At 39.2% G+C, this 26,460-nt stretch overlaps 1 protein-coding gene across 2 annotated transcripts; it reads right to left on the bottom strand.

Annotated features, from left to right (window-relative positions):
• Positions 1–26,460, bottom strand: ACTR3B (actin related protein 3B). 2 transcript variants are annotated; one of them, XM_065628272.1, is made up of 12 exons: positions 26,294–26,460; positions 17,235–17,290; positions 15,395–15,519; positions 14,290–14,400; positions 13,795–13,890; positions 13,533–13,640; positions 12,062–12,205; positions 11,274–11,447; positions 8,468–8,560; positions 2,055–2,180; positions 1,526–1,609; positions 1–938 (listed from the first exon to the last, which is right to left on the bottom strand). In XM_065628272.1, the coding sequence occupies exons 1-12, from the start codon at positions 26,335–26,337 to the stop codon at positions 843–845; spliced, it is 1,257 nt and encodes a 418-aa protein (XP_065484344.1). In that variant the 5' UTR covers positions 26,338–26,460; the 3' UTR covers positions 1–842. The 2 variants fall into 2 exon arrangements, with proteins under 2 accessions (XP_065484344.1, XP_065484346.1); XM_065628274.1 differs by having other exon boundaries at positions 1–934.

Raw genomic sequence — 26,460 nt, 5'->3', positions numbered from 1 at the left:
AAGATGTTAACAGCTTTTATTTCACTGGTGCAAGGCCTGTGTGTCATCCACCACTCACCAACATCAAAACAAAACATTGTCTTCTAGAAAACAGTTTCAGAAAATTCAAAACAAAGTAACAGTGGCTATAATAAACTTCATACACTACTATAAATCACTTGTGTCATCCAAACAAGAAAAATCAGTTTCTAGCACACATGGCTTTTTTTTTTTCCCAAAAAAAATACCAGCACAACTCCAATACATGCCTCACACCTGGAAAAGCGTAACATCACTCCATGACATTGATAGCTGTTCGTGCTTAGACCTAGTTATCAATTCACTCTACCAATATCATAAAATACAAAATGATATGAAAAAACCTACATTTACAAAGTACAGTCCCAATCCTGCAATCTAATCCTTTTGGGCAGGTACCTGCATCCATTCCAACTCCCCCAAAGGCAATGTGGTATTTAGTGCTCCATTGGTAAGATTTGATTGCAGAATCAGGGCACAAGTGGAAAGGTTTCAATCTTTCCACAAGCAGCAAAACACTGCCTTATTCTTCTAGATTCAGTTTCAGTAGTATTTGCACAACCTCCTAAACTGAGACTTACCTATTTTCAATTACCTCACATTTAGGAAGGAAGAAGGATAGGCTTTAAAGTAGTCAGCAGAGAAATGGCTTTTACTGAAATGACTTGGGGCTGTAAATTGTGCTTTAGTGCACGGTGGTGATCCAAATGCTTCCAAGCAATAACCGCATCTTGCTTCAGTATTTACAGTATCTGCTGCCTCCCTCTGCATTACATGAGTTTCTTCACCAGCAAGATAGAGATCTTGTTTCCATCAGACGAGCATTATGACATGACTCCAAAAACAGGATTATGACGACAAATACTAGGGCCATACTCTTCATAGTCTTTCTTGGTGTGACATACTTGGAAAAACTCTGGCTATGAAAATATAAAACACATCCCCTCAAAAGCATAAGAATATATCAAGTAGAAAAAACAACAAATAAACTAATGCCTTAACATTTTTGTAGATTGCAGCTTTATGATGTGGTATTACATTTTTGAAATAGAATAAACCTAGAAATCTTAGGATATGAATACAACTAATCGAGAAAAGTTTGTCTGGACAGAAAACAGCTTTTAAACATATCACTAAGAAATTGCACTTTGGAGACAGGACTTGCTCCAATTTTCCTATATCTGCTTCCTCCCACGTTTAAGGTCATTGATTTGGACCCTGTATTCCTGAAGTCCTAAATAATCTCTAGTGCTGACTTCAAGAATGGACGGAACATGCCACTATCATGTAAAAACTAATTCAGAATTAGATCAAATCATGACATCCTTACATGAGTAAAGCTTCCACTTTCCTATAAAAATTTTACTCAGATGAAAGTTGGGTAAGGATTCCAGAACGGAATGAAAATGAAAAGGTTTAAAACTTAGTGCTCAGATGAACTATAGGCAGAAGACAATATGAAATTAAAATAAATAAATAAATCAGAAAAATTTTGACCAAGACTTACTGTTGAAGCCAGCATGGAACCGCCAAACCAAACTGCATAACGCTGCATGTGGTGTGTTATCACTTGAACTTCAACTGGTTTGGGCTAAGAAAAAACAAGTCATATTTAGTTGGTTTATGTTTTCTGGCAAGATCTTTACAAACCAAAAATGCTCAGACCCAGACATCTTCATTCCTCCATTTACATCACCATCCCACACTTACTCAGTCTGCCATATTCCCTAGGAGACCAAGTCATAAAACTCTTCACAATTAGTATGTATATTAGAACAACAGTTAAATCCCTCTCACCCACTGCTAAGATCATGTATCTCCTAGAAGAGAAGCCAAAAATGCCCTTAGAGGCTGCTCACAGTAACTAAGATTTCTGTAGAGACATGTCATATGTTGCAAGGCTACCAACATGTTTAATACCACATACATATATACTACTCATTTTACAACATTGCATCTTCACTAGTGAGGTGAATATTCTGAACTTTATTTCTTTCACTAGTCATGTAATTAATGCACTTGAAATTCTTTCTTACTTTTATCCGACCGCCACTGAGTTCCTCACTAAGTCGCAATCTCGCATCCACTACTCTCTTCAAATCCCGTTGCAGTCGTCGTCCAAAGTCCCTGAACATCGTGGATCCTCCTGAGAGGACCACATTCTGTGCAGAAATTAAAAGACACATTATTTAAATCCACCTTCAAGCAAGTTTCCAAAAAGTCAACACTGCAGAGGTGACTATTTGAATCTTAACGTCATTAGAAAGCTGACAAGCTACACAGAACAACTTAAGCATTGCTGAATTTCCACTGGAGGTCCATGGTCCCCTACTTTCTTTTTTTTTCCCCCCTCTAAAGAAGAGTTTTATATAGAATGTTATTACAAAAGAGAAGGATTGCATTAAAATGGTGAGCTAGTACCCTACATGTGCAGGGCAGTGGAAACAAGACTACATCCGAAAGTTTCCCAGAGACGCTCAGAGTAAGCAGTAGCTTCACCATATTACTGTTAGTGTCTTTCCAAAAGCTGTGAAGTTATCTAGAACTCTTTTTAAAATTATTATTTTAAGAGTTAAACTTCTAAGCATGGCAACCAGCAAGTCAAATGATTCTTCAAAAAGGTAGCACACCTCCAAAGAGGACGGCAGCAAAGAGAAGGGTGCAATACATTCGCCTTTCTTGTCTACACTTGCTTGCCCAGTATTACTTACTTTTCAGAGCAGAACCAAAAGCCTCTTAGCCTGGACTCGTACTTGGATTTTGAACAGGGGTTTTAGAATGTCACATCCTCAATCCTGCTAATGTTGCGGGGTCATAGACTAATAGAGAAGTTATTTTGAAGGTGGGGGGGATTCAAAACAGCAACCCCAGAACACAGCATTGGTGGCAGCAAAAATGCATTTCGTAATCAGAAAAATGAACTTGATACGTGACAAAACAGCCCTTGTATACTGCTGCAGCTGCAAACCGAAGTGCTAATTAGTGCTTTCTGAAGCCACTTACATGTCTTAGACACATGTCCACAAGGAACTCAGCTGAGATTAAGAATTCATTACACACAGGTCAAAGGATTATCTCTTGGTAATAGTTTTTGACACTGCAGACCAAGACTGAGCACATAAGGAAAGAATCCTGAACCACTGTTCTCAGCCAGGCAGCCTGCACACAGATCTGAAGAGTCACAGACATGCATGGTAAGTGTTCACACTTGCAGGGTGCAGCAGTAACTGCCTGGATTTTAAGCAACAGATAACAAGGAAAATCTTGTTTGCAACATGTAAAATGAGAAAAAGCTGTTTAGTTATATTTAAAAAAAAAAACTCTGCACATCATAAAAATCATTACAGTAGGAAAAACTCATTTCTTCACAGCTTTAGATTATCTACAGTCTAGAAGAGCACATAACAAGGCAGGTGTACTTTTAAAAAAAAAAAAAAAAACACACACACACCCCCAAAAAACCACACATCCTCAAAACATTACTGAAACGTTTCCCAAAAGAAAGAGGAGGACAAAGGTGAGGAGCGCTATGTATAGTTGGTCCTGAAATTAAAGCAGAAGGGAGATTCCCCCCCTGCTCCCCCCATACACAAGAACATCCCTTCCCCTACCTCAAAGTGGTCACACACTCCACATAGGAAAAGAAAACTGCTAATGGGGGAAAAAAAGACGACGACTAACCTGAATGATAAAATAGCAATTAAAAAGATGCCATCAGAAAATATTACCTGAAGATAATGAAGTTGGCAAAGGCAGTGAAAGCAATAATTCTATTCAAAGCAAATTAAACGTCAAGTATACTCCAAGAAGTGGAAAATGCTAGCACTAAAAACAGATTGCAGAATATATCCAAGAATAATTGTTTGAATACATCTGAGACCAACTCAGGCAACTACGGATTAACAGGAACACTGAATCTTTTATTATTCCAGTGTTAGAAGCTAAGAGGTTACACCTTCCTCAGATGATGATTATTCAAGTGCTCCTACACACTGAAAGAAGTTTAATAATAATACTGGTCAAGGAGAACAGAAGCACCAGGGTATACTTGTTGAAGAGGTGAGTGATTTCATTATCACATCTCTGGACGAGCCAGGCCAAGCAGAATTCTGGATGTAAAAAAAAAAAGTGACACCAGCTGCCATTATAAGATAGTTAATTATACAGTTACAGTTCCCCTGCTCGCTGCAATTCTTGTTAGCACTGGGCCAAAACTGTGCTAATTCTTCAGCAGAAGACTGCTCACGTCTGGGTTTCAGTAAGTTAGCACAGCTCAGCAGAAGGCAGGTTGTCCTCACTCGCAGTGAAAGCGGAATCCACACACATTCCCCACCCCTCAAGCAACACACCCACCACTTACTAAGGACCCAATGAAAATGGGAAAAGACTATCAGATTAAAAAATTAAAGAAATCATGAAACCACCCCCACCACACACACAGCAAACACCTTCTCTAGAATAATTGAATGTAACATAATACAGTAATTCCAGTAACTACTTAACAAAAAAAAAATACCAATGAAGCATACTAAATACTTCTGTGGAGAAAGCTTACTAGTGATATTTGTGTTTTCAGCCTGCCTGGGAATTCTCTGGCCTCCCAGAAAACAGAAGTCAGGATTTAAGCATCTGTTTCCAGCTGCTTCCTTTAAACAAGAATTCTTCTGATCTTACCCTGCCCAAACACACCTCGCCTGGTTTAACAGCTCTGAGCAGACCACAGGTTTCACAGCTCACACTTTCTGTCAGAGGGTCTGATAATCAGAGGCTCCAGCTGATTTTTACTTCTTTTAGCTAACTGGTTGAAAATTTGCTTCAAAAGAATGTATTCCCTTAGAAGAGAGGGTTGAAGATCTTCCACACACAACAAGTAAATAAAGCAGGCTATTTCTGGAACTGGGGGGTGAACACCAATCATCATCTTGGAGGGTTTCTACATAAAAGTACCAAAAGTATCAGTAGATCTCAATGCTACCAAGCACAAGGTGAACAGGTTTGTGCAGCTTCAAAGCGCAGCCTGTACCGTGGTACGAGCACACACTCCGCTGGACGCTTCAGACTCCGCAGCACCAAACTGAGAAGCATCCGCTGCTTTTCTGGTGAATACGAACTTCAGCCACACACCCCAGTTTCCCTTCCTTCCAAATGACAGCCTCAATTAAAGTTGTTTAACGTGACACATCCCCCCCATCAGAGACATGTAGTGAGAGTAATACATGACTGTTAATAAAAATTATTATGGGTAAAAACTAGAAGGTTCACAAGCTGAAGCCAAGCACTTCATGAGCAAGTGAATCATGATCCTGAGGGCCTCTTCCAAATGAAATGATTCTATGATTCTATAATTAAGCCACATGCCTCTTAATTTTGTTAAAACAGGTCAATATTTGCCAACATTGCATGGAAAGTATAAGAAATATCATATATATCAAACAAAAATACATTTACTTTTTTGTAATATATTTGAGAGAAACACTATTTTAGTTTGCCTTTTAATAATGAAGAAACAATTTCTGTTTCTTTAAAATCATAATTTTCAATGTTAATTAAACAGTTCAAGTAACAGCAAAAGATTTCAGCGTGACTTATGGTCATGCTGTTCCACAGAAATATACCTGCACTCAGACACAAACATAACCACAAAATACTGCAGATGCATCAAGCTACTCTTAAATAGCTAGCATGGGTAATGTTATGAATTTAATTACAGCTGTGATAGAAACAAACGGGGCTTCTCAGTACTCCTGTGCTACAGTGGTAATCACCTGAGGCTTCCACGTGAGGTGGCAGGAATACCTTTCCTTTTTTATGTCTTATCATTGGTGCAAATACAATGCAGAGCATTGTGAGCAATGGCAGAGCAATGTGGCAGTCTCTCCACAGAGCATCTCTGCTCCATACTTACTAACTAATAGCAAACATTGTCATTTTTGCTGAAGCACAGATAAATCAGATGAACCCTATCCAGTCTTCAGCTCAAGGATACCTACAATTTCAGAGAGGAAAGGTAAGAATAGGGTTGATACAGCAAACAAACTGGGCACCATCGCAGCCGAGACTTCTCCCTCCAGCTCACAGTCTGCCAGCGCCATCTACACACCATGCAGCGCACGTAAAGCTGTTTTCAAAAGTATTTCCCACAAACTCAAGTTACAAGTGATGTTAGAGGGTACATTTATCACTCCTTTAGCCTCCCACATCCCAGATCTCTGCAGGCTTTGAGGATGGTTCATTATGAGCTGGGCTGTCAACAGTTTAACCTCCCAACAGAGCAGAGTCTAGTGCAAATCTTAACGAAAGCAGCAAGCTCAAGTTCACTATTGTCCACAATAGCTGTGCGCACAGCTAAAATATCATCTTCTGAGGAAAAGAGCCAGTATCTTTAAGTTTTCCACGTACCTGCATTTCTACTGAAAACCTCGATAATTTATCTACAATAAACCACCCCACTTACCCATACACTACAGTCACCTCTCACACAATGTTTTCAGCCTGAGAAGTAGCTTAAAAGTTTGAGGTCAATGATGTTACAATTTGATCCGCTATAATCATGAATACTTAAACAAGCTTGGCTAGGGTCTTTCAGAGATACTTCTGACAGAATTTAACTGGTTTCATATGTCACTTGTTTTAAATTCTTTAATCCATACACTTGTGCAAAAAACAAAGCAGAAAAAAGTTGAAAGAAATCAACTTTTGGGACAGCCAGTGACCCTACACTTATGCTTTCTACTGGGGGAAGGCACAGCCTCAGAACTGTTGTACTGTCTCTTCTCCCAAGTAAGAAGTGATAGGATGAGAAGAAATGTCCTCAAGTTGCACCAGGGGAGGTTCAGATTGGATATTAGGAAAAATTTCTTCCCAGAAAGGGTTGTCAGGCATTGGAACAGGCTGCCCATGGCAGTGGTGGAATCACCATCCCTGCAGGGGTTTAAAAGACATGTAGATGAGGTTCTTAGGGACAGGGTTTAGTGGTGGACTTGGCAGTGTTAGGGTAACAGTTGGGCTCGATGATCTTTAAGGTCTTTTCCAACAAAAATGATTCTATAAACCACAGAAACTAGGAGAAAGCACGAGTGGATTTCTGCACATATAGACTGTTCTAACCAGTGAGAACAGAGATGCTCTTCCCTTTGCAGTGATCTTGCATTAATAACTACTGACATCTATCATTCTATTCAATAGGTAGTTGTGTTACATTGTTTTAATTAAGCAAGTATAACAAAAAACAGAAAATGGCAAAACAAGGGAAAGTTATTTGCCTCCTGAGGTGAGGAAAGAGTAACTCGACCTCAGTTTTTAAATAACATTTTCTGGAAGTCAGTACTAATCCCTACTCTACCAAGCAATGAAGCAATTACTCTATGACAACTTTGGTCTTTCAGGAAAAAAAGCACAAACCCTAAGCGCTACCAGACACTAAGAGTTTCCTAAAACCTCCTGCAACATAACTAAGCTGAAAGCCTTGAAGACATCTACTGCAAAATTCACTCCACATATGAGCTTGTTAAGCAGTTCAACGTCCCATTTTGACCTGCACCACAAGTTTGCTCTGAAGCTCTGACTCACTCTAAATTACAGAGTATGTTTACTAGACAAGTAAAACAGACTGAAAAATGCTAATAGTTACAAATTACCCTGAGATATGACTTAGAATGAGCATTAAGTTCAAACTAATAGGTGAAGAAAACTATCACCTTATACACAAGCATGCAAACCTCTCTATGGTATTACTATATGCTGTTATTTCCAAAAGGGCACTTGCTGCTGCACAAGCAGAAAACAACCAGGAAACATAGGATGTGCTGCCAATATAAAGAGAGTTTGCCATAGGCAATGCCTGTCAGTACCTTCCTTTTCACTTCTTAAAGAATCAGTGATTGAAAAGTACTCTGGACTACACCCTGGACAAGTTCAAGCAAGCACAATTATCTCCTAAAAGATTTTAATACTGGGTTCAATACCTGGCTAAAACTGCAGACAGTGGGCAGACAAGTCAAGGCTATGGAAAAAAAGGAAAAATCTGTGTATTTGAAACCACCACTTAATAAAGTGGGGGGATGAGGGGAGTAAGAGAGATGAGACCATTACATAACCCCTAAAATGGGCCACGGTCAAAAGTCCTTCATGCCCAGAATTGACATTACAAGTGTCAGACACAAACAACACCCCTCTGCCTCAGTTGCTCAGGAACTTACCTATGTATCAAGCCACTGTTACAGATAACTCTTCTTTCAAAAATAAAAAGCAGCAAATATCAAGTACTCTTTATTCAGAAGTGATACTTTGTTTAACTTGAACTTTATTTCTATTCAAAGTTCACATTTCTCATAGTGAGGGAAGTGGTGAGGGTCTCGTCCAACCTAAATGCTGCTATGATTCTATGATGATGATGTAGATATTTAGTCTTCAAATCAGTTAAGCTAATCTTACAACAAAAAGACCATACCTTATATAATGGACGTCGGACATCAATGGGACAGTTCTGTATAACTTCATCAACTACATCCGAAATGGATTCCATAAAATCAGGATTAGCAAACTAAAATGAAACAGAACAGGCATGAGGTTTTTCATCCCAATGGAGAAGTAAAAAGGCAGAAGTGAGACTGTAGAGATTTTCTAACAGCACTTTTAAAGGAGGGGTGGGAATCAAGGTCAGTATTACTCCTGCTCACCACTTACTCTACATGATAAGAAATCCACTTCTGTACATGGGAAATAAGAATTCCCTTTTCTGCTGAGAAATTCAGATTCTCTTCTTTAGTCATAAATTGACTGTTGACAATTTGTGCACTATGGACCTATGATTGCATGTCACATGAGCTTGCACTCTCCTGCAATATGAAACATATTGTTACTGTGCAATGTGGTCCTGTCTTCCATTTGAAGTGGAATCAAAACTACCAGTGTGAAAATAAAAATGTTCCCCTATAAAAAATGTTTAACTCAAGTATTTTGTTAGGGTTGAATTTCCACCAAGAAGTTGGATTTTTTTTTTCCAAGCACACAATCTCCAATATTCAAAGAGGGATTAATACTCTAAGGTTTTGAATGGAAGTCCTCATCAATGAGAACATGAGTACAGCGCTAATGTAAATTTCTGCATTTATTATATAAATACTAGAGAGTTGGAGCTGCTAATGCTACAAAACATTCTTGGACTGGTGGAACTTTTCCACTTCAAACTTAGCAGGGTCTTTAAAAAAAACAAACAAACAAACAGTTCATAGCCAATCTCTTTCGGAGATTAAACTTTGAGAAATTAAATGAATTATCAATGCATAATAATATATTACTATAGATACATTATATAACTTCAAAACTTTCCCAAAGGTGTAGAAACTATTTGAGATTCACATCCTAAACAAGATGCAGTACCTAACTGGATGAACAACAAAAGCCAAAACATAGCAAGTGTACATTGACCTGAAAGAGAAATTATTATAACAAAGGAAGTTGGCTTGGAGATCGGGAACCATAAGAATGATGTGAAAAATCCCCAAGAATTCAAGCTAATTTCAGTAGTAAGAATTAATCATGCAAGAAGCTAAAACATGAAGCCACATAAATTAAAAGAGAAGAAAGAAACATTGTTGCTTCACATGGAGAGCTCTCCTCTGAATGAACTACCACCTGAAAACTTCTCCCCAGCTCTCCATAAAGATGGATAAAACAGCAGAGCAAAAGGAATAAGAAGAAATGAGAGTTGTGGCATCCAAAGCAGAGTATAACATGCTCCCAGAATGGGGACAAGAGAACTGCAGAATTGCAGTCCACTAGTAAAATACCACGTGGCTGGAGAACAGCAAGTAAAATATCCAATTTTAAAAGTGGAAAAATAATCTGGATAACTACAAACCCCAAAGCCTAACTTCAAAAGTACTAAAGACATGAGAACAAATTTTGTAAACTAAAAATAGGGAAAGATTACAAGACAGCTTTACCAAAGGCAGCTTTTACCTTGTTAACTTGATACCCTTTGAAGTGAGAGATAAATGAAGTCCAGAGATAAATTCTCTTTGGATGCAGTACGTACCATCTAGTGTGTTTTTCTTGTCTAGAAAGCCAGTTCAGTTGTGTCAGGTTTGTTTTGGTTTGTTTGTTTGTTTTGTTTGGGTTTTGTTTTGTTGTTGTTTGGAGTTTTGTTTCATTTGTTGTTGGTTTTGTTTGTTTGGTGTTTGTTTTGTTTGGGGTTTTTTTGTTGGTTCTGTTTTGTTCTCTCAATACAGAGCCAAGAAACTATCAAGAAATAAAGAAAATGGAAATTAGTCCTTTATCCTGTTCCTAACAGTCTTTGAGGAACTATGGGAAGAGGAGCTGCAGAAATGATGTCTGACATTAGACTCAACGCTTCTGTAAGACCACACAGGTAAACAGCAGGAAGGACAAAACTATTTAGCCCAGAGGTTTAATGTTGGCACAAAATCAGATGGCTACAAACTGACCACAAAGAGATTAAGGCTGGAATTTAGACAAACGCGGGAGAATGAGGGGGTTTTTTTAATATTCTTCTGATAGAAGGAGGGTAGACAAAGGGAAACTTCTGTGTTAATGTGGATCTTGATTATATTTTTTAATAGCATTATGGGTTATGGGTGGCTGCAATAAACTCAATGGAGCGTATAGAAATGGAGAGGACTTTCTCTGCTATGCCGTAACATACTAAAACTTGACTCTTTCCCACAATATCACAATATCCTGAAGCTCAGTCAAACCGAATTACCAAAAACCAGACCAGATATTGTAATGTTTCCCAGAACTGTACATGTACACACCAACAGAGATTTCAATGGACAAATTTAGCACCCATGCTTTATAAATTGACTCAGAATCAAAAGTGAGTGTCTAAGATTTAGAATATTATCAGTGCATTGCTACCATGCAGAGTAATGCCCAAAGGGATTGGCAACATAACCAAATACACAGTGTAAAAGCTAACTGGTTCAAAGCAATGCTGAAAGAAAGAAGGAAAATACTATATAAAATCTGTAAGTTCAAACAATTTCTTCTCAGTTTTAAATGCCTTTAGAGAAACAGAATGTTTTAAATGTTACACAGGGCATTAGAAAAATAATTCGCTGACCTGCTTACGTTTTTCTGCGCTAAAGTGACTCGAGGCTGCCCGTGGTTTGCGGTGTCTCGCCACGGGATGGCGAGCTGGCTCCAGAAATGACAGCACCTCCATCCCCCCCCAACTCCTCACTCACCCAGTGAAGTTTCTATAACTTCATATTGCTCAGCCCTATTCTTACCTCAGGATGAAAGAAAATTTCAGGCCCAAGGAACCTTTCATAGCCGACATCTATAACAAACTTGCTTTTGTTGATGGCGTTGATGCCCGTGTACTGTTTGATCCATTTTCGAGGATCTCCGTCGTACTTGGCAAATTCTTTCACTATATCCGGGCAAATGTAACAGTATTTCTCCTGTTAAGAAACACCATGCATTAAAAATTGCCTAAATAATTATTCTAGCGTTGAATTAAAGTATAACACAATCAGAAAACAAAGGTAGGTGAGCATTCTTACAGATGGGGCTGTTCAACAGATGTTCTCAACCAAATAACTACTGAAGACTCAATCCTACAGGACAATGCACGTGGCCTATTTGTTTCAATAAAATCACACACTGACTCATCCAGATTAGTCTCTCAAAATGCAAACATCACAACCATTAGGTCTATGACTATAACAAAGTTCAACAGGGAGCTCTCATTGCAAGATCAGACCCACATAAACACCCTACTGATGTTACATACGTTTATTTTTTATTAAATTAAAAAGCAAATTTTAAACAAATTTAAAGCTTAAAATGGTGATTTAACCTGCAGAACACTCACTCCAAACAGTCTAGCATGAAGATTTTCTTCCTCTTTCTCCTTCCCCCACACTTGATTGGATAAAACACCAGAGGCTTGTGTAATTACAATACGCTGCCTACATTTGCATTTTTAAAAGAGCCACTGGCAACTTGTTAAAGCCAAAAAAAGAAAAAGCTCAAAGAGTTGTATTTATTTATTAAGAGATAAAGAAGGATGTACCTTTATGGCTTTTGCTGTCTCCAGAGATTGTTCAGGAGGAATTCCCACCTCCCTTTCCCTTAGGAGTTGTTGAATAAAGTAAGTAATATCTCTACCTGCAATAGGAATATGTTTGATGCAACTTCCAATGACATAGCCTTCTGCCTATGTAGGAGGAGAGGAAAAAAAATATTTAGGGAAAAGCATACTGTGTATCAGTAACTAACAGCAAAACTCACATTCATTTCTATAATTGTTTTGATTTTTAATTAAAAGTAAAATCTTTAAACTGTAAAATTACTACAAAAATGTGCAACCCGCTGCAAAGTAGATATTATTTTTATTTAAAAGACCTTGACCACCACATATAAACAGATACTGATCGTCTAATAGACATGCAAGCGATAGACAAAAAAATCTTGCACACATTAGAAGTCGAAGTCTGGCCAAATGGTTCCTTTTTGGTATGATGTGAAAAGCAAATGGAATATAAATAGACCACTCGTGTCCTGTTTGATAGTGAAAAACAAATAGGAGAAAGTATAAAATTTATTAAAATTCTCAAAAAAACCGAAGTGAAGTAGTATCTATTGATAAGCACAATAAAAATAAGAAATCTATTTGCTGAATTTTTTTCAGGAAGCATCTACTGAAAACACCAGTATTGCTGAGCTAACATTACTTCTTCCACTGCTTTTTTTTTTAAGACTCTTCAAAGTTCCATATGGTAAATACTGTTTTTTTTCCCCAGCATTTTCCATACGAAGAAAATACTGAGAAGACCATGTTAATACCAAAATGCAAGATGAAGCTAAAGAGAACCAAATTTTCATTTCTAAAATAAATGATCATTCAAGCATACTATACGCTTCAGAAATACACAAAATGACATCAACAGAACAGATGTCAGTATGCATAGATGATTCTATATTTTTATCATCCTAACATAATCAAGCCGTTTGAGATCGGCCATGTATATGAACCTGCATTTATACAAGCTCATAATTGTTTCCACACAAGCAGAGTTCACTAACTTCTAAAATACAATGAAATCGCATTAAAAAAAGCACGTATTTTCAGTTATATCAAAAAAAAAAAAAATCAAAACATGGGACAAAAGTAGTTACGACATTTCTTGCCAGACACTGGTGGTCATGCAGGACATCCAAAACTCTGATAAGCATTAATATTAAACAGAACTGAGGCATCACAGTGACAGAAAACAAATTTTTACATAGAAATAGCCTTTAAAACATGGCCTAACAACTCCTTACTGTCACATTCCTGTAGTCTGCAAGCTAAATTAATTGCATAAATAATAAAACACATACTTTTCAAAACAATCATAAGAGAAGAAAAAAAAATCCCAATCAAGCAACACTAAAAAGTCAAAAATAAAGCTTAGTTTGAGACTTCTTATTTAAGCCTATAATAAACAAAACCCAAACTTGTCCAAACCACCGATAATTTCAAATTGCACCCTGCTACATACCACAGGAATTACGTGAGTCACTCCGTCACCACTGTCGATGACAATTCCTGTCAAAGTACGTTCTCCAACCTGCCGTGACGTCCAAGAGGCTGCTAAGGCCAGCACTGCCTACATGAGGAAGAGTTTATGTTTAGAGCAGGCAGACTGTGACAATTTACAATCTCAGAAAATACTGTTTTGAACATTTCAGATGTATACAAACAGAAGACTATAGATACTGCAGTTATACTGTACTTTAGAAGCATATATTCATTTTGTTCACCTGAACAGCGATGTAAAGTCCTGGTATGTTAAACGATTCAAACATGATTTCTGCAAGATACTCTCTGTTTTCTGGTGTGTTCAGTGGAGGCTCTGTCTGCAAAAAAAAAAAAGTTTTGAAAAAGCACCTCAATAGAGTCTTAACGGTTCATGTATTGATTAGCTCAGTGTGGTAACCAAACTTTTAAAATTCTCAGTGCACTCAAAATAGAAAATTTCAAACAGAATTCAGTTTAAACAAAGTGACTGAAGCTTTACAAAAACAAAATCCAACCTGCAGTATCCTGCATCACAAAATGAACAGAATTTAGTCATAATGCAGCTTTCCAGATTAATTTCCTCTTCCTCCTCCTCTTCCCCCTGCCCCAACCATGCCCTTGGTTGCTGAAGAAATAAAAGACACACAGAGAAAAATCCTCCAGAGCTACTTCAGCTTGGAATATTATTTAGTTTTCCTTTTGCAAAAATATTTTCTTACCCACACTCATTAACTCACCATTAAAAAATAGTGATCCTCAGGTTCAGCTCGTAGGTATTTAAAAATGACCTGCTCCATGAATCTCTCCATGAGGTCCCAGTCTTCAACAATTCCATGTCGAATAGGCCACTGGAGCAAGAAAACTTATCAATACTCTAGACCATACAAGGATAAACACACTCAGAAATAGGAACAGCTCAAGTCCCCAAACCCTTACATCTTCTGCAAGAATGAAAACACCTCAACTCATGGTTACCTTATCAAATTCTCCATTCTAATTTTAATTTAGAGACACTATTTGAAGTTAACCTCCTGCTCCCAGGTACTTCAAACTGTGATTCTATCTTGCAGGACTGGAAGTCAGAATCCAGGCTCCATTCCTAATACTGTTATTGCTCTATTGAGGCACTGTGTTTTAATCTCTTTTTGTATCAATTTTATCATATATAAAGTTGAGAATCATATTTGGCTTCAACATGCCTTCCAATCTATTAAAAGAAATAAAGACCACATAGGCTGTATATTTTTCAGTGAGAATTCTAGCAAGGATGATGTTTACATTTTGTTCAGTGTTAAGAACATAGTTGACATTTAAGTAATACAGTAGGATGTATAAAATACAATTTTTTCCACATAATTCATAAGCCAGTAACATTTTGTAAGTACAAGAAGTCCTTTACCAGGGTATGGAAAATATGATTCACAGAAAAACTGCATTGAAGACAGCCCTCCACAAAACAATTGTGACATTCCCTGAAGCAAAAGTATCCAACACATTCCCCAGTTCATATGCCACGTTAAGAGGATACAGTTTTAGCAAGAATTTAAATATTCAGCCTTCATAACTATTTTAATAGCTAATAATTTTGAAAATTGCACAGCTGCACTGTATCAATGAATATTTACAAAAGATTCAAACACCAATCACACAGGACAGTATTAGTAAAATAGACATTAAAAAAAGTAAAGCAATGACGAAATCATGCAGTTTTTAAAAACCAATAATACTTCACAAAAAGCAAATGTGTGTTTTAAATGGCTACCAAAAAAAAGGCCTAGAAGAGTATATAATAATAAAAATGTGAACATTTGGAAAGACTTCTTGAAAATACTCAATGCTTACCTTTGTAGCATAGGTAGGTTTATCTATGGCTTCATCTCCTATGAAAAAGTCCAGATCATCAACGCCTTTCATTACCCTCCTCTGAGCCTGGTCACCTACTTTGGCTGATTCTCGGATTGCAATACCTTCAAATAAAAACCCAAACAAATCAAAACAGATGAATAACCAAGCAACAAATATTTACTTAAGGATTCTTTCCCAGAAATAAAAATTGGGATATAGAAATTATAGTTTGCAGAAAGCTGAAATTACGTAAGTGATCTATTGACAAACCAATATAGCAGAGTTCATTCTCACTGCATCTTGCAGGATTCTGGTTACCCATCCCTTGAGAAAAATCTTAAAAATCTATTCTGTTACAGACTACAGCAGTCACTAAACCTGTGCAAGTGCAACTTTCCACTGGACATACTCTTTAAGCCATTAAGCAACGTGATTTTTCTGAGGTTAAACCCTGAGAATTAAGAGACAGAGCACAGGAGCAGAAAATAAACTATGTACTTCAGAAATCAGTGTTGGAGTCATCCCAATTGGTGAGAAGGAGGAAGGGGGTGGGGGTAGAAATCAGTTTACAGTGTTACAGAGAAATCTTTGGAGACAATTATGCTTCCCATTAGCAGGCTGCAACTATCACTGAAATTATCAGATGATCGCTGCTATAGGCAAGAAGATGAGACAGCAAAAAAACCTCCAAATCTAGGGCAAGCTATAAATAAAACTAGAATAAAGTACTCTTAAAACATAACTTTATTTATATACAGTTTTCTTTTAATAGGTCATAATCAAGCTCTAAATAACATACAGTAGAAAATGCAGAGTAAACAGGCATCATCCACAAAGACACTAAATACTATCGGTGCCAAAAACTACTGACAAGTAAAGAATTCTTTTGGAAACACTTCTAAGCCCCAACAAGTTTATGGTTTTATATAACAAGATTTTTAACAAATTCACAGGAAACTCTTGCTATCCCACTTCTTTAACGTGAGACATTTAAATCTTTACCAGTGGTTTCAGTTGGAATTTTTAAAAATACTTACAATATTTAGACTACAACCATAGTGCAGCTACAACTGGTAAAGAGCATGTCCCCTCCACCTCCTTGGCCTCCAATTACCTTAATTATTTCCTTATCTTTGTACCTTCTACTGTGAGTAGCTATAAGGCAGTCTAGATGTATTAATAGTAGTCGATTGATGAAGTCCACAAAAAGTACAAGGCATGGAGATAACCATGAGATAATAGATGTCATTATAGACATAAATACGTAGTCAGTGCCACTATTTATAAACATATATAGCATTTGAGAGAAAGCATTAAGACAACAATTAAAATCGAGAACACCAGAAAGGTATAACATTATAAATAAGTTTAATATACATAAAAATTGAGAGTAAATCTGCTCAACAAAAGTATGTTAAATGGGCAAAAACATTTTACTTGGTAAACAGAGGCCCAAAAAGAACATCTTCTAAAAGGAACAACTTTTTTGAATATTAAACTGTCTACAGTCCCAGACAATGTAAATAAGGCACACACCACCTGCACTTTAGTACTTAATTTGATTGGAAGCCTTCTCCAGATTATCCGGGTAATAACCACGGTGTCAGGTAGACAGGAGGTAAATTGTATTCTGTCTCCTCAAAGCATCCTGGCACAAAAATAATGGAGATAAAGGAGTTCTGTTTAGCTACACCCTAGCCAAAGATGCTAATACAATGAATATCACTTCCCAGATGGACAAGAGACTGTGAAGACTGAGGTGGAAGGAGGAAAATGTGTCATTTGATCATGAAAGTGCTCAGTGATAGTGGTGTATATTAGACAAGAAATTACTCACATGATGGGATAATGAACTGAGGTTCTGTATTTCCTGCATAGCCAAGTTTCGTATACCTAGAAAAAGAATGATCACAAGGTCATTGGATGCACTTAGATTAAAAAAAAAAAAAAAAAAAAAAAGAGAAAAACCACTTTCAATTCTCTACACTTCTTGAAGTGAAGGCCAAACAATCACATACCACATCTACATTTTCTGGGTTATGCTTTCAAGTGTCATCCAGCTGAGAAGAAAACCCAGAAGTGGTAAATATTTTAGGTGTTATTTTTCAGACATCTTCAGTTCACAAATTTTGGTAGTATTTTTTCCAAACCATGATATCTGAAAACCCAGCTCTTACTTTCTCCATCTTGTTGCCCAGCTATAACCAAAGATGGGCAGGTCACATTCCACCCTTTGGCAAAAAGAAGGCTGTGCAGATCTTACCTTTCAGAAAGCTACTATGACCAAAGATGTCATTAAACTTCACATATTTGTTTAATATTGTCAAACACAGAAAAAAAAAGAAGGCAAAAAAGAATATCTTAAGTACAAACCACAGTTCAGAACTCCAGTTTCAAACCAAACACAATTCCCATTCATGCCTGGCACAAACTCTTCACTTTGTCACAGGTATAATATCATATCTGTGTCCAGTAAAACATACATGCTAAACCAAAGAAAGCATGCAATGAAAAAATGCTTTAGAAATAGGCAGCAGATGGTAGGAAGCATTGTCTGTCACCTTCAAAATAAAATCATAGAATAGTTTGGGTTCCAAGGGACCTCCCAAGCTCATCCAGTCCAACCCTCCTGCCATGAGCAGGGACATCTTCACCAGCTCAGGTTGCTCAGAGCCCCGTGGGATGTCTCCAGGGATGGGGCATCCACCACCTCTCTGGGCAACCTGGGCCAGGGTTTCACCACCCTCACTGTAAAAAATTTCTTCCTCATGTCCAGCCTGAATCTCCCCTCCTTTACTTCAAACTATCACCCCTTGTCCTGTCACAACAGGCCCTGCTAAAACATCTGTCCCCAATCTTTCCTATAGGCCCTTTTTAATACTGAAAGGCTGCAATAAGGTCTCCCCAGAGCCTTCTCTTCTCCAGCTGAACACCCCAGCTCTCTCAGCCTGTCCTCCCAGCAGAGCTGTTCCAGCCTCGGATCATTTCTGTGGCTCCTCTGGCCCCTCTCCAGCAGGTCCGTGTGTGTCCTGTGCTGAGGAACCAGAGCTGGACCAGCACTGCAGGGGGGTCTCACCAGAGCAGAATCACCTTGACCTGCTGGGCACATTTCTCAAGCTTGTCCAGGTCCCTCCAGATGACATCCCAGCCCTCAGGTGTGCCATAGATATTATACATACCTATGATTAATGTATATCATATATAGGTATGTATATCTATTTTAACAAGTAAAGGATCAAGACAAAAAAGAAACTGGCAACTTGGGGAAGGAAAAAAGAAGAACAGGAATTTTCACACAAAACCTAAAATCTCTGCATGGTGTTACTGGTTGCAAGCTAGTTCAGGTCTTGAGCGACTAGAAACAATTAATATCCCAGACTATAAAAACCAGCTCTAATTCCTGAGAGAGGGAGCAAGAAAAAAAAAAAAAACACACCACACACACAAACAACATTCAATGGTTCCATAGACTGAAGTCTTTCTCTAATATTGTCATTAGATTGGAATAGAAGTACAATAATAGCATGATTTGAGAGAAATTAGCATTATTCACATTAATTTTTACCATGAAAGCCTAAAGCCATGACATACTTAAATGAGACCAATCACAATCCAGGTCCTAAAGTGAATTTAGAGTCTTGGTCTACAGCCTACTTGCAATATTTGCAAACAATATAATGCCATCGCTCAAGCAGAAGGTTGCCGCTTCTTTGGCAGCTTAAGCAGTAAGTTCCCCTTTATGGAGTATGTAGTAGGAAAACATTCATTAAGAGTCAGTTTGCTTAGATAAAGGAATTAAATCAAAACTGAATTAGCAATGACCTTAGAATTCAAATATTGTATTTTCAACATCTCTTCAAAGCTACAGCTTCAACAGACTTCAAATAATAGTTAAAAAAGCCATTTTCCTCAAGGCTAAAAAGACAAGGACTGTGTTTTGGGGGCAAGGGTTTGTTGTATTTTTAATCATATGGGCATATGCTTTCAGTCTAATCCAAAATGTTTATACATACTTTCTGTGAGTCTCAAAAAACATAAGCAGGACATAAAATTAGACTGATTTGCAAAGAAGGCCATTACTAGCAAGAATTCTTTTTATTATTATTACTGCATAGTTTCTTCACGTTTTAGAATGAGGCCTATCTAGGGAATATTGCTAAAACATAACAAGCAACAGCAGGAGTTACACTGGGATTTAAGACACATTACTTCGTTTCTCTCTCTGAAATGGGTTTTGCTCAAATGCACATAGTGAGGACCAAGGAAACTGTTTCTGGATTCAAGAGACCTAGTTCTAAGACTTAGAAACTGCAATCAGGCAGAAACCTCATGAAAACCACCCTTCAAGCCCCAGTGAAAAAAAAAAAATAAAGTCAATACATATATATATGTGCATATATGTAAGCATGTAAATGTGTAGCTACACCCTCTTATACAATTGCTATATATTTGTGTCCATATATATGTGTATATATATACACCTATATAAAAATTAAAAGGTTCCTGCGATATAACCAAAACTCTTTTCTTAAACTAAACTCTGCCCAAGAGGCGAGTTCAGTTTACCATCTTTTCCCCCTCTACCCACATGCTAAACTCGCACATGCTCACAGGAGTAAAAAGAAAATGCCCTCTAAAAGTAGCTATTAGCCTGCAAGAGTTTTATCTTCCCTCTCAAGCAGAGATGAGATCCCCCTACTAGAATAAGTTCTAAAATTACCAAAAGCCTATAGCTCAATATTTTACTGATTTACTTCTTCTCTAGGTGAATTAACCCCAGTTAAAACTACAGGATAAGCTTTTTTCTCAGTATCAGTAAAAAACAGTTATCTTCAAAGAACACATCTCACAGAGGATGAACATCTGGAAAGATTTGTTTCGCATGCAATTAATCCATGAAGGATTAATACTAGAACTATAGAATCATGGAATCATTTTGGTTGGAAAAGACCTTAAAGATCATCAAGTCCAACTGTTAACCCAATACTGGCACTAAATCATGTTCCTAAGAACATCATCTACACATCTTTTAAACCCCCCAGGGATGGTGACTCCACCACTGCCCTGGGCAGCCTGTTCCAATGCCTGACAACCCTTTCCGGGAAGAAATTTTTCCTAATATCCAATCTAAACCTCCCCTGGCACAACTTGAGGCCATTTTCTCTCATCCTATCGCTTGTTCCTTGGGAGAAGAGACCAACCCCCTCCAAGCTCTTTTCAGGCAGTTCAGAGATCAGAAGGTCTCCCCTCAGCTCCTGTTCTCCAGGCTGAACCCCCAGGTCCCTCAGCCGCTCCCATCACACTTGTGCTCCAGCCCCTTCCCCAGCTTTGTTGTCCTTACTCTTATTTAGGATGAAACAAGGGGCAGACTTGAACAAGCAGTTGTATTTCAGGTGTTTTGACAAAACCAAATGGAAGGGTAACCCGCACTACTTTCAAAATCACTGAGGAAGAGAAGGAAAAGAGACAATGTGCTCAGGCCATGGCAGACTTGGTCACAGATTTTCCTTCTGCCCAGCAGGACCCAAACACATTCCACCTTCCAGAGCCATACCCAAGAGTACATTAAAGTGTTTGGGTGACCCACTTCCAGGAGCTCCTACAGAGATTGTTCCCTTTTATACAAGATATTTAAATATTCATTGACCTGAAAGGCTCTGAACTTAAACAGTTAGAGAGGTTACCTGGTCTCCAGTCCCTTCTCCAATGAATATTTAAGCATCTAAAACACAGTTTTCTTTCTCCTGGGTTACAGCCTAGCAGACTAAGGGTAATGCAACGTCTTGTGATCTGTAAATTACAGAGACAGCTGTAGGAAACATGTAGATCATCAGTATTCCAACTCAATTTCATTAAAAGTAGCAGATTTATTGCAGTAAGATAGGAACCTACTGGAAACTCTCCAAAATATAGGATACTGGAGACTGCATTAAAGATGAGTAGAAAACTGATCCAATAGACTAAGGCTGCTTCATGCAAGAGATTTGGAGGGAATACTCATTTAAAATTAAAAAAAAAAAAATCACCACTGGCAATTATACATTGCTGAAAACAGCAGTTTCTAAAAATAGTATTCTCTCCTACACAGTATTTTCCCTAGTGATTAGTTAGTACACAAATCAGTTTCACCAGCATGAGGAATGGTTGTCCTAACCCCCTCTCTTCTGAGGTCCTGCCATGGAAAGATAGAAAAATTTACATAGAAAACTAACTGCAAAGACATACAAACGCACCGGACTCGGAAGTAGATGCTGCACTCTCAACCACTTTAAAGAGCACAGGTATATTTTGGGAAATTCTTATTAAAGCATTAGAACACCATGATTTAGGTGTATAAAGTCACAGACTCAGGTAGTTGCTTTATCTGCCTCAAAATATAAGACACACAATTCTTCTCTGGACACGTATGCAAAAGGCCAAAGCCCAGCTGTCAACATTTTAGCATTTCCTCACTTTCTATCGCTTTTTAGTCCAGATCCTTAAAATGTGTTACATCTGCCAAAAAAGCTCTGAAAAGATAGATATGAAGTGACCGAAAACAACAAAATGCTTTAAGAAAGCCCAGTAAACAAACAAAAAATAACCTCTGTAGCATATTCTCTGATGCTAAATAACTAACAGTTATTACTGCCAGAACACCAGTGCTGTGATGCTGCCATAAACAGTATTATCATTATTACAAACACAGCTGAGAAACTCGCAACACAAGGTCTTCATAAAGATGTGGAAAGACACTTCTGAAAAGCAGGAGAGGATGTGATGAAGGAATGGTAATGAAGAAAGGAGGTATGAAGAAGGAAATGTCAAAAATCTATTATGTCTGCTCAAGTTACCCAAGAGCACCGTCAGCCACTATAGAATAAAGAATAAAGTGCTTTTTTTGAGAGTCTAGCAGCTTTACAGAACTGAAGCCTGTGATTATAAAGAGCAGTTAATTAACCCAGCAATTACAGTAACGCCTGCTGACAAATCTCACATGTAAAGAGCAGAGGTAATACTCAGCTAAAGCAACTCATTTAGCATCAGAAATATAGTAAGAGGGGGAAAACATAACATTTTCAGAGGTTTCAGCCATCTTTAATAGCCCAGCAAACAACACCTTAAGCTTCAAGATTTAGACAAGTCCAGCTCACTTCTCCCAGAAATCAAGTATTTACCTCTAAGCTCATCAGCAAGACCTTGCCAAAGCAATTTTTCTTTACTAAAAGAAAAATGGACTTTGATAAAATACACCCAAAATAGAAGTACTCCTCAGTGGTTGCAAATACGCACACTGAAGAGGAGAGAGGTATTTTAAGACATCTTTGTTTCGCATACCCACCTACTGGTGTTCTGATGTCCCACAGCTAAATGACAGTTAATAAAACTAGTTACGAAGTTTAAAGCTACTTAAAACAGCAACACCAGGAAGGCTCGCTAGTCCTAAGAAACTAAAAATAGCATGCCCTTCTCCACAAAAAGACCGATAGCAATGTGTAAATTGATCACGAGGAAAACCTCATGCAAAGAAAATGAAGATGTAGTGCATGAAAACTGAAGTAGGACAAGTCACTCGCAAATACTAATGGAAAAGGAGGCAACAAATTATTATCACTTTCTGCAAAATCTGTCAAACTGTTCACTCTATTTATAAAGAAAGTTCAAGTCATCTAACCAACAGAGAAAAGGAACGTGACCCTGTCCTGCTATGAAGATACCTTTCTCACTGGAGGTCTGTACCTATTTTCTATACACCTGTTGTTGCCTTTTATTTTTTTTTTTGAGAAATTCCTGCGTTTTACAGGACTGATGCCTATTGCTACAAACAACAGTAAATTACACCGAGCTCCTTACATGCAAACCAACAAGAAAAGTCTTTTCATAAACTTCTTAAAACCCCTTACACGAAAAGAGATTAGTGCCTGGACAAAGCACCTCATTCAGTACCAGGGATGTAAGTAGAAAGCGTATTTTATATACATAATGTTCCACAGTGCATGTCGGCATATATCTTTTCCTTTCCACTATGGTCTTCAAAGTTTTTCATCAGAAAGCACTTTCACAAATAATTTGAATGAATTGTTTGAAGCTTTGAACCCAAAGTAGATTCGTTCTAACAATAAGAAGATTTTCAGCCCACACAGAGGAAAATTCCAGAGACTGCTTATCAATGAGTCAAGCTAATTCTTCTGGCTGCTTTGGTTCAGACTCATTTCTTCTCGAATTCTGCAAGATAACTTATTTCAAATTCAATAATCTCATTGCTGAAAAGTCTTCCACATGACGGGGCCCTGCAGCAAAGACAAGCAGAAGTTCCATCAGCAGAGACAACAGGTTGTCTCATATGAATTAAGATCATTTGGAGCCATGGAAATGCAAAGTTGCACCATTTGGGGACTATCCAAACCCTTCCTGAAACAAACTGATATACATGCCCACACACACAAACTCCACCAGTGTTTCCCATGCTAGCACTAAATAGATTTCAGAAGTTCTAATTAAATTATTATTTCTCTGAAAGGATGAAAATAAACTGTTTTCTGTCCTTACTTATTTTGTACAACTGTTGGTCAGCAATATCTACTGCTAGTGCAACACCGTAATCCCTCCACAAACTGAGAGCAAAGGAGGTCTCCTCCAAGACACAGACATTGCATTTAATGCATTTTCTGGATTTTGTAGTCTTTACTGTAGCCTTTTTAAAGGATCCACCTAGAGCTCCCATTTCTCTCCTTGAAAAACTCTTCAAAGCTGTCAAGTAATATTCAAACAGTTAAGTAATATTCACCAACAGTTCTGTTGAGAACAGATATTGAGACTATCTTCAGTAAATAAACAGAAGGAACCTGGGAAGTTACCAAGGAGAATATAGTACACAGGCAGAATCACATGCAAAATGGAACCTGTTCTCTATTCGACTCTCAAAGTTTCCAGCTGTGGACTCCAGTACTCACCATTGAAGGGACAGAGCTGACTTCTGGTAAGATAAGGTAGAAACAGGGCAAGAGACTTCTACAAGCTCTGTGACAGCCAAATAAAGACATATTTCAAAATACGAAACACTTTTTCAGGAGAAGGCAGTGTGACACCACATCATTGGTAATTGCTTCCTCTGGTTATCTAGGAGTTTGGGTTGGTCTTGGGTTTGGTTTGTTGAGGTTTTGTTTGTTTGTTTTAAATGATGGCTCAGTTTGGGGTACTTCAAAGGTAACTTTCCAAGCATTAAATAAACAAAACCAGTGCTGGAAATTCCCTGCAGAGGAAAGGTCTATCATTGCAATAAACTCATGCAATCAATGACACTGAGGCACAGCCTGACAAGTAAAGCTACTGGCTGATAGATACTCATAGATGGGTGTCTCCTGTTCTCAGAGCTGTCTGTAACTGTTGGGCCAAAAGAAAGATATTAGCAACAGCACACCGCATATTCAGTAGCACCTTCTGACATCTCCCACTCCTGAGGCACAGCAGAACTGGTCTGTTGGATGGTGAATGGGTCTTCTTCAGCCACAGACGAGTAGGAAAGACCTGCTCATGAAACGCCTCCTGAGCGCAGTCCCTGCAATTTAGGTTAATTTTAGCCCTCAAAGACTTGAGTGATGAAACTTGTGGTTTGGCTAAATGTCGAATAAATCATAGAATCATTTTGGTTGGGAGAGACCCTCAGGATCATCGAATCCAACCATAACCTAACTCTAGCACTAAGCCATGTCCCCAGGAACCTCGTCTAAACACCTTTTAAACCCCTCCAGGGATGGTGACTCCACCACTGCCCTGGGCAGCCTGTTCCAATGCCTGACAACCTTTCCGGGAAGAATTTTTTCCTAATGTCCAATCTAAACTTCCCCTGGCACAACTTGAGGCCATGTCCTCTTGTCCTATCACTTGTTCCTTGGGAGAAGAGACCAACCCCCTCCACGCTCCAAGCTCCTTTCAGGCAGTTCAGAGATCAGAAGGTCTCCCCTCAGCTCCTGTTCTCCAGGCTGAACCCCCCAGGTCCCTCAGCCGCTCCCATCACACTTGTGCTCTAGGTCCCTCACCAGCTTCATCGCCTCCTCTGCACTCTCTCTAGTACCTCAGTGTCCTTCTTACAATGAGGGGCTGAAAATCCTGAACACAGGATTCAAGGTTTGGCCTCACCAGTACCCAGTACAGTGGCACAATCACTTCTCTAGTCCTGCTGGCCACGCTATTCCTGACACAAGCCAAATCTCGCACTGATTTGACAAAGGTGAAGAATAGATGACCAAGGAATAGCACTAGCATAAGACAGCGGGCTCTCGTCTCATTGCTGGCCGGTGGTAACACCTGGGAAGGTTCAAGAAGTTGTACACGCCGGACGTGACCCAGCGAGGCCACCGCGGATGAAGGAGCCGCCGCAGCCCACGGACACACCTCACCTGCCTCTGGGCCAGCGCCGGCCCACGGCTCCCAGGCAAAGTGAACCTGCGTCCCCTCTCTCCAGGCAGTCGTTCGAAACAAACCGCCCCCAATTTTAGCATTTTAGTGATGCAATAGTTTGAAGTCGGAGAACACGAACCAGAATCGGACCCGAGAGAAAGGGGCACGTAGAAACACACCATCGCCGGAGGCACCGGGAGGGCACGGCAGGACTGCCCTGCCCCGAGCTGCCGGCGGGGAGGCACCGGAGGAGGAGGAGAAAGGGCCGGAGGAGAAGGAGAAAGGGCCGGAGGAGAAGGAGAAAGGGCACTTGGGGGGCAGCAGCGGCCGCCCCAGCGGCGCGCAGGGGAGGGAGACCCTCTGCCCCAGGGGCGACAGACGGGAGCTCAGACCCGTGACAGGGGAAGGGACTCCCCGCTGAGGGCGCTCGCCGGCACAGCGGAGACACCCCCGAACTCCCCAGAAACAGACCGGCAGCGCCGGTTCACCCCCCTCCGCCGCCCTCCCCACACTCACCCGGTGCCTCCGTCTATCACGCAGGGGGGCAGGTAGCTCGCCATGCTGGGGAGCCGGCAGTGCGGGCCCTACGCCACCATCCAGGCCGCCGCCGGCTCCCCCGGGCCGGCCCGGCGCGGCCCCAGTGCACGGGCGGCGGGCACCATGCAGCCGCCTGTCAGCACCGC

The sequence above is a fragment of the Caloenas nicobarica genome, chromosome 2 (assembly GCF_036013445.1).
Source record: "Caloenas nicobarica isolate bCalNic1 chromosome 2, bCalNic1.hap1, whole genome shotgun sequence".
NCBI classification, from domain to species: Eukaryota; Metazoa; Chordata; class Aves; order Columbiformes; family Columbidae; genus Caloenas; species Caloenas nicobarica.
This window is presented reverse-complemented; position numbering and strand designations above follow the sequence as displayed.

What these genes read in the sequence shown, in the direction of transcription:
- ACTR3B (XM_065628274.1), bottom strand. Translation starts at nt 26,337, where the DNA reads ATGGCGAGCTACCTGCCCCCCTGCGTGATAGACGGAGGCACCGG. An exon ending in GTGATAGACGGAGGCACCGG is followed by an intron (nt 17,291 to 26,293) that starts GTGAGTGTGGGG and finishes TTCTTTTTCTAG; the next exon opens with GTATACGAAACTTGGCTATG. An exon ending in GTTCCATGCTGGCTTCAACA is followed by an intron (nt 935 to 1,525) that starts GTAAGTCTTGGT and finishes TTTCATAGCCAG; the next exon opens with AGTTTTTCCAAGTATGTCAC.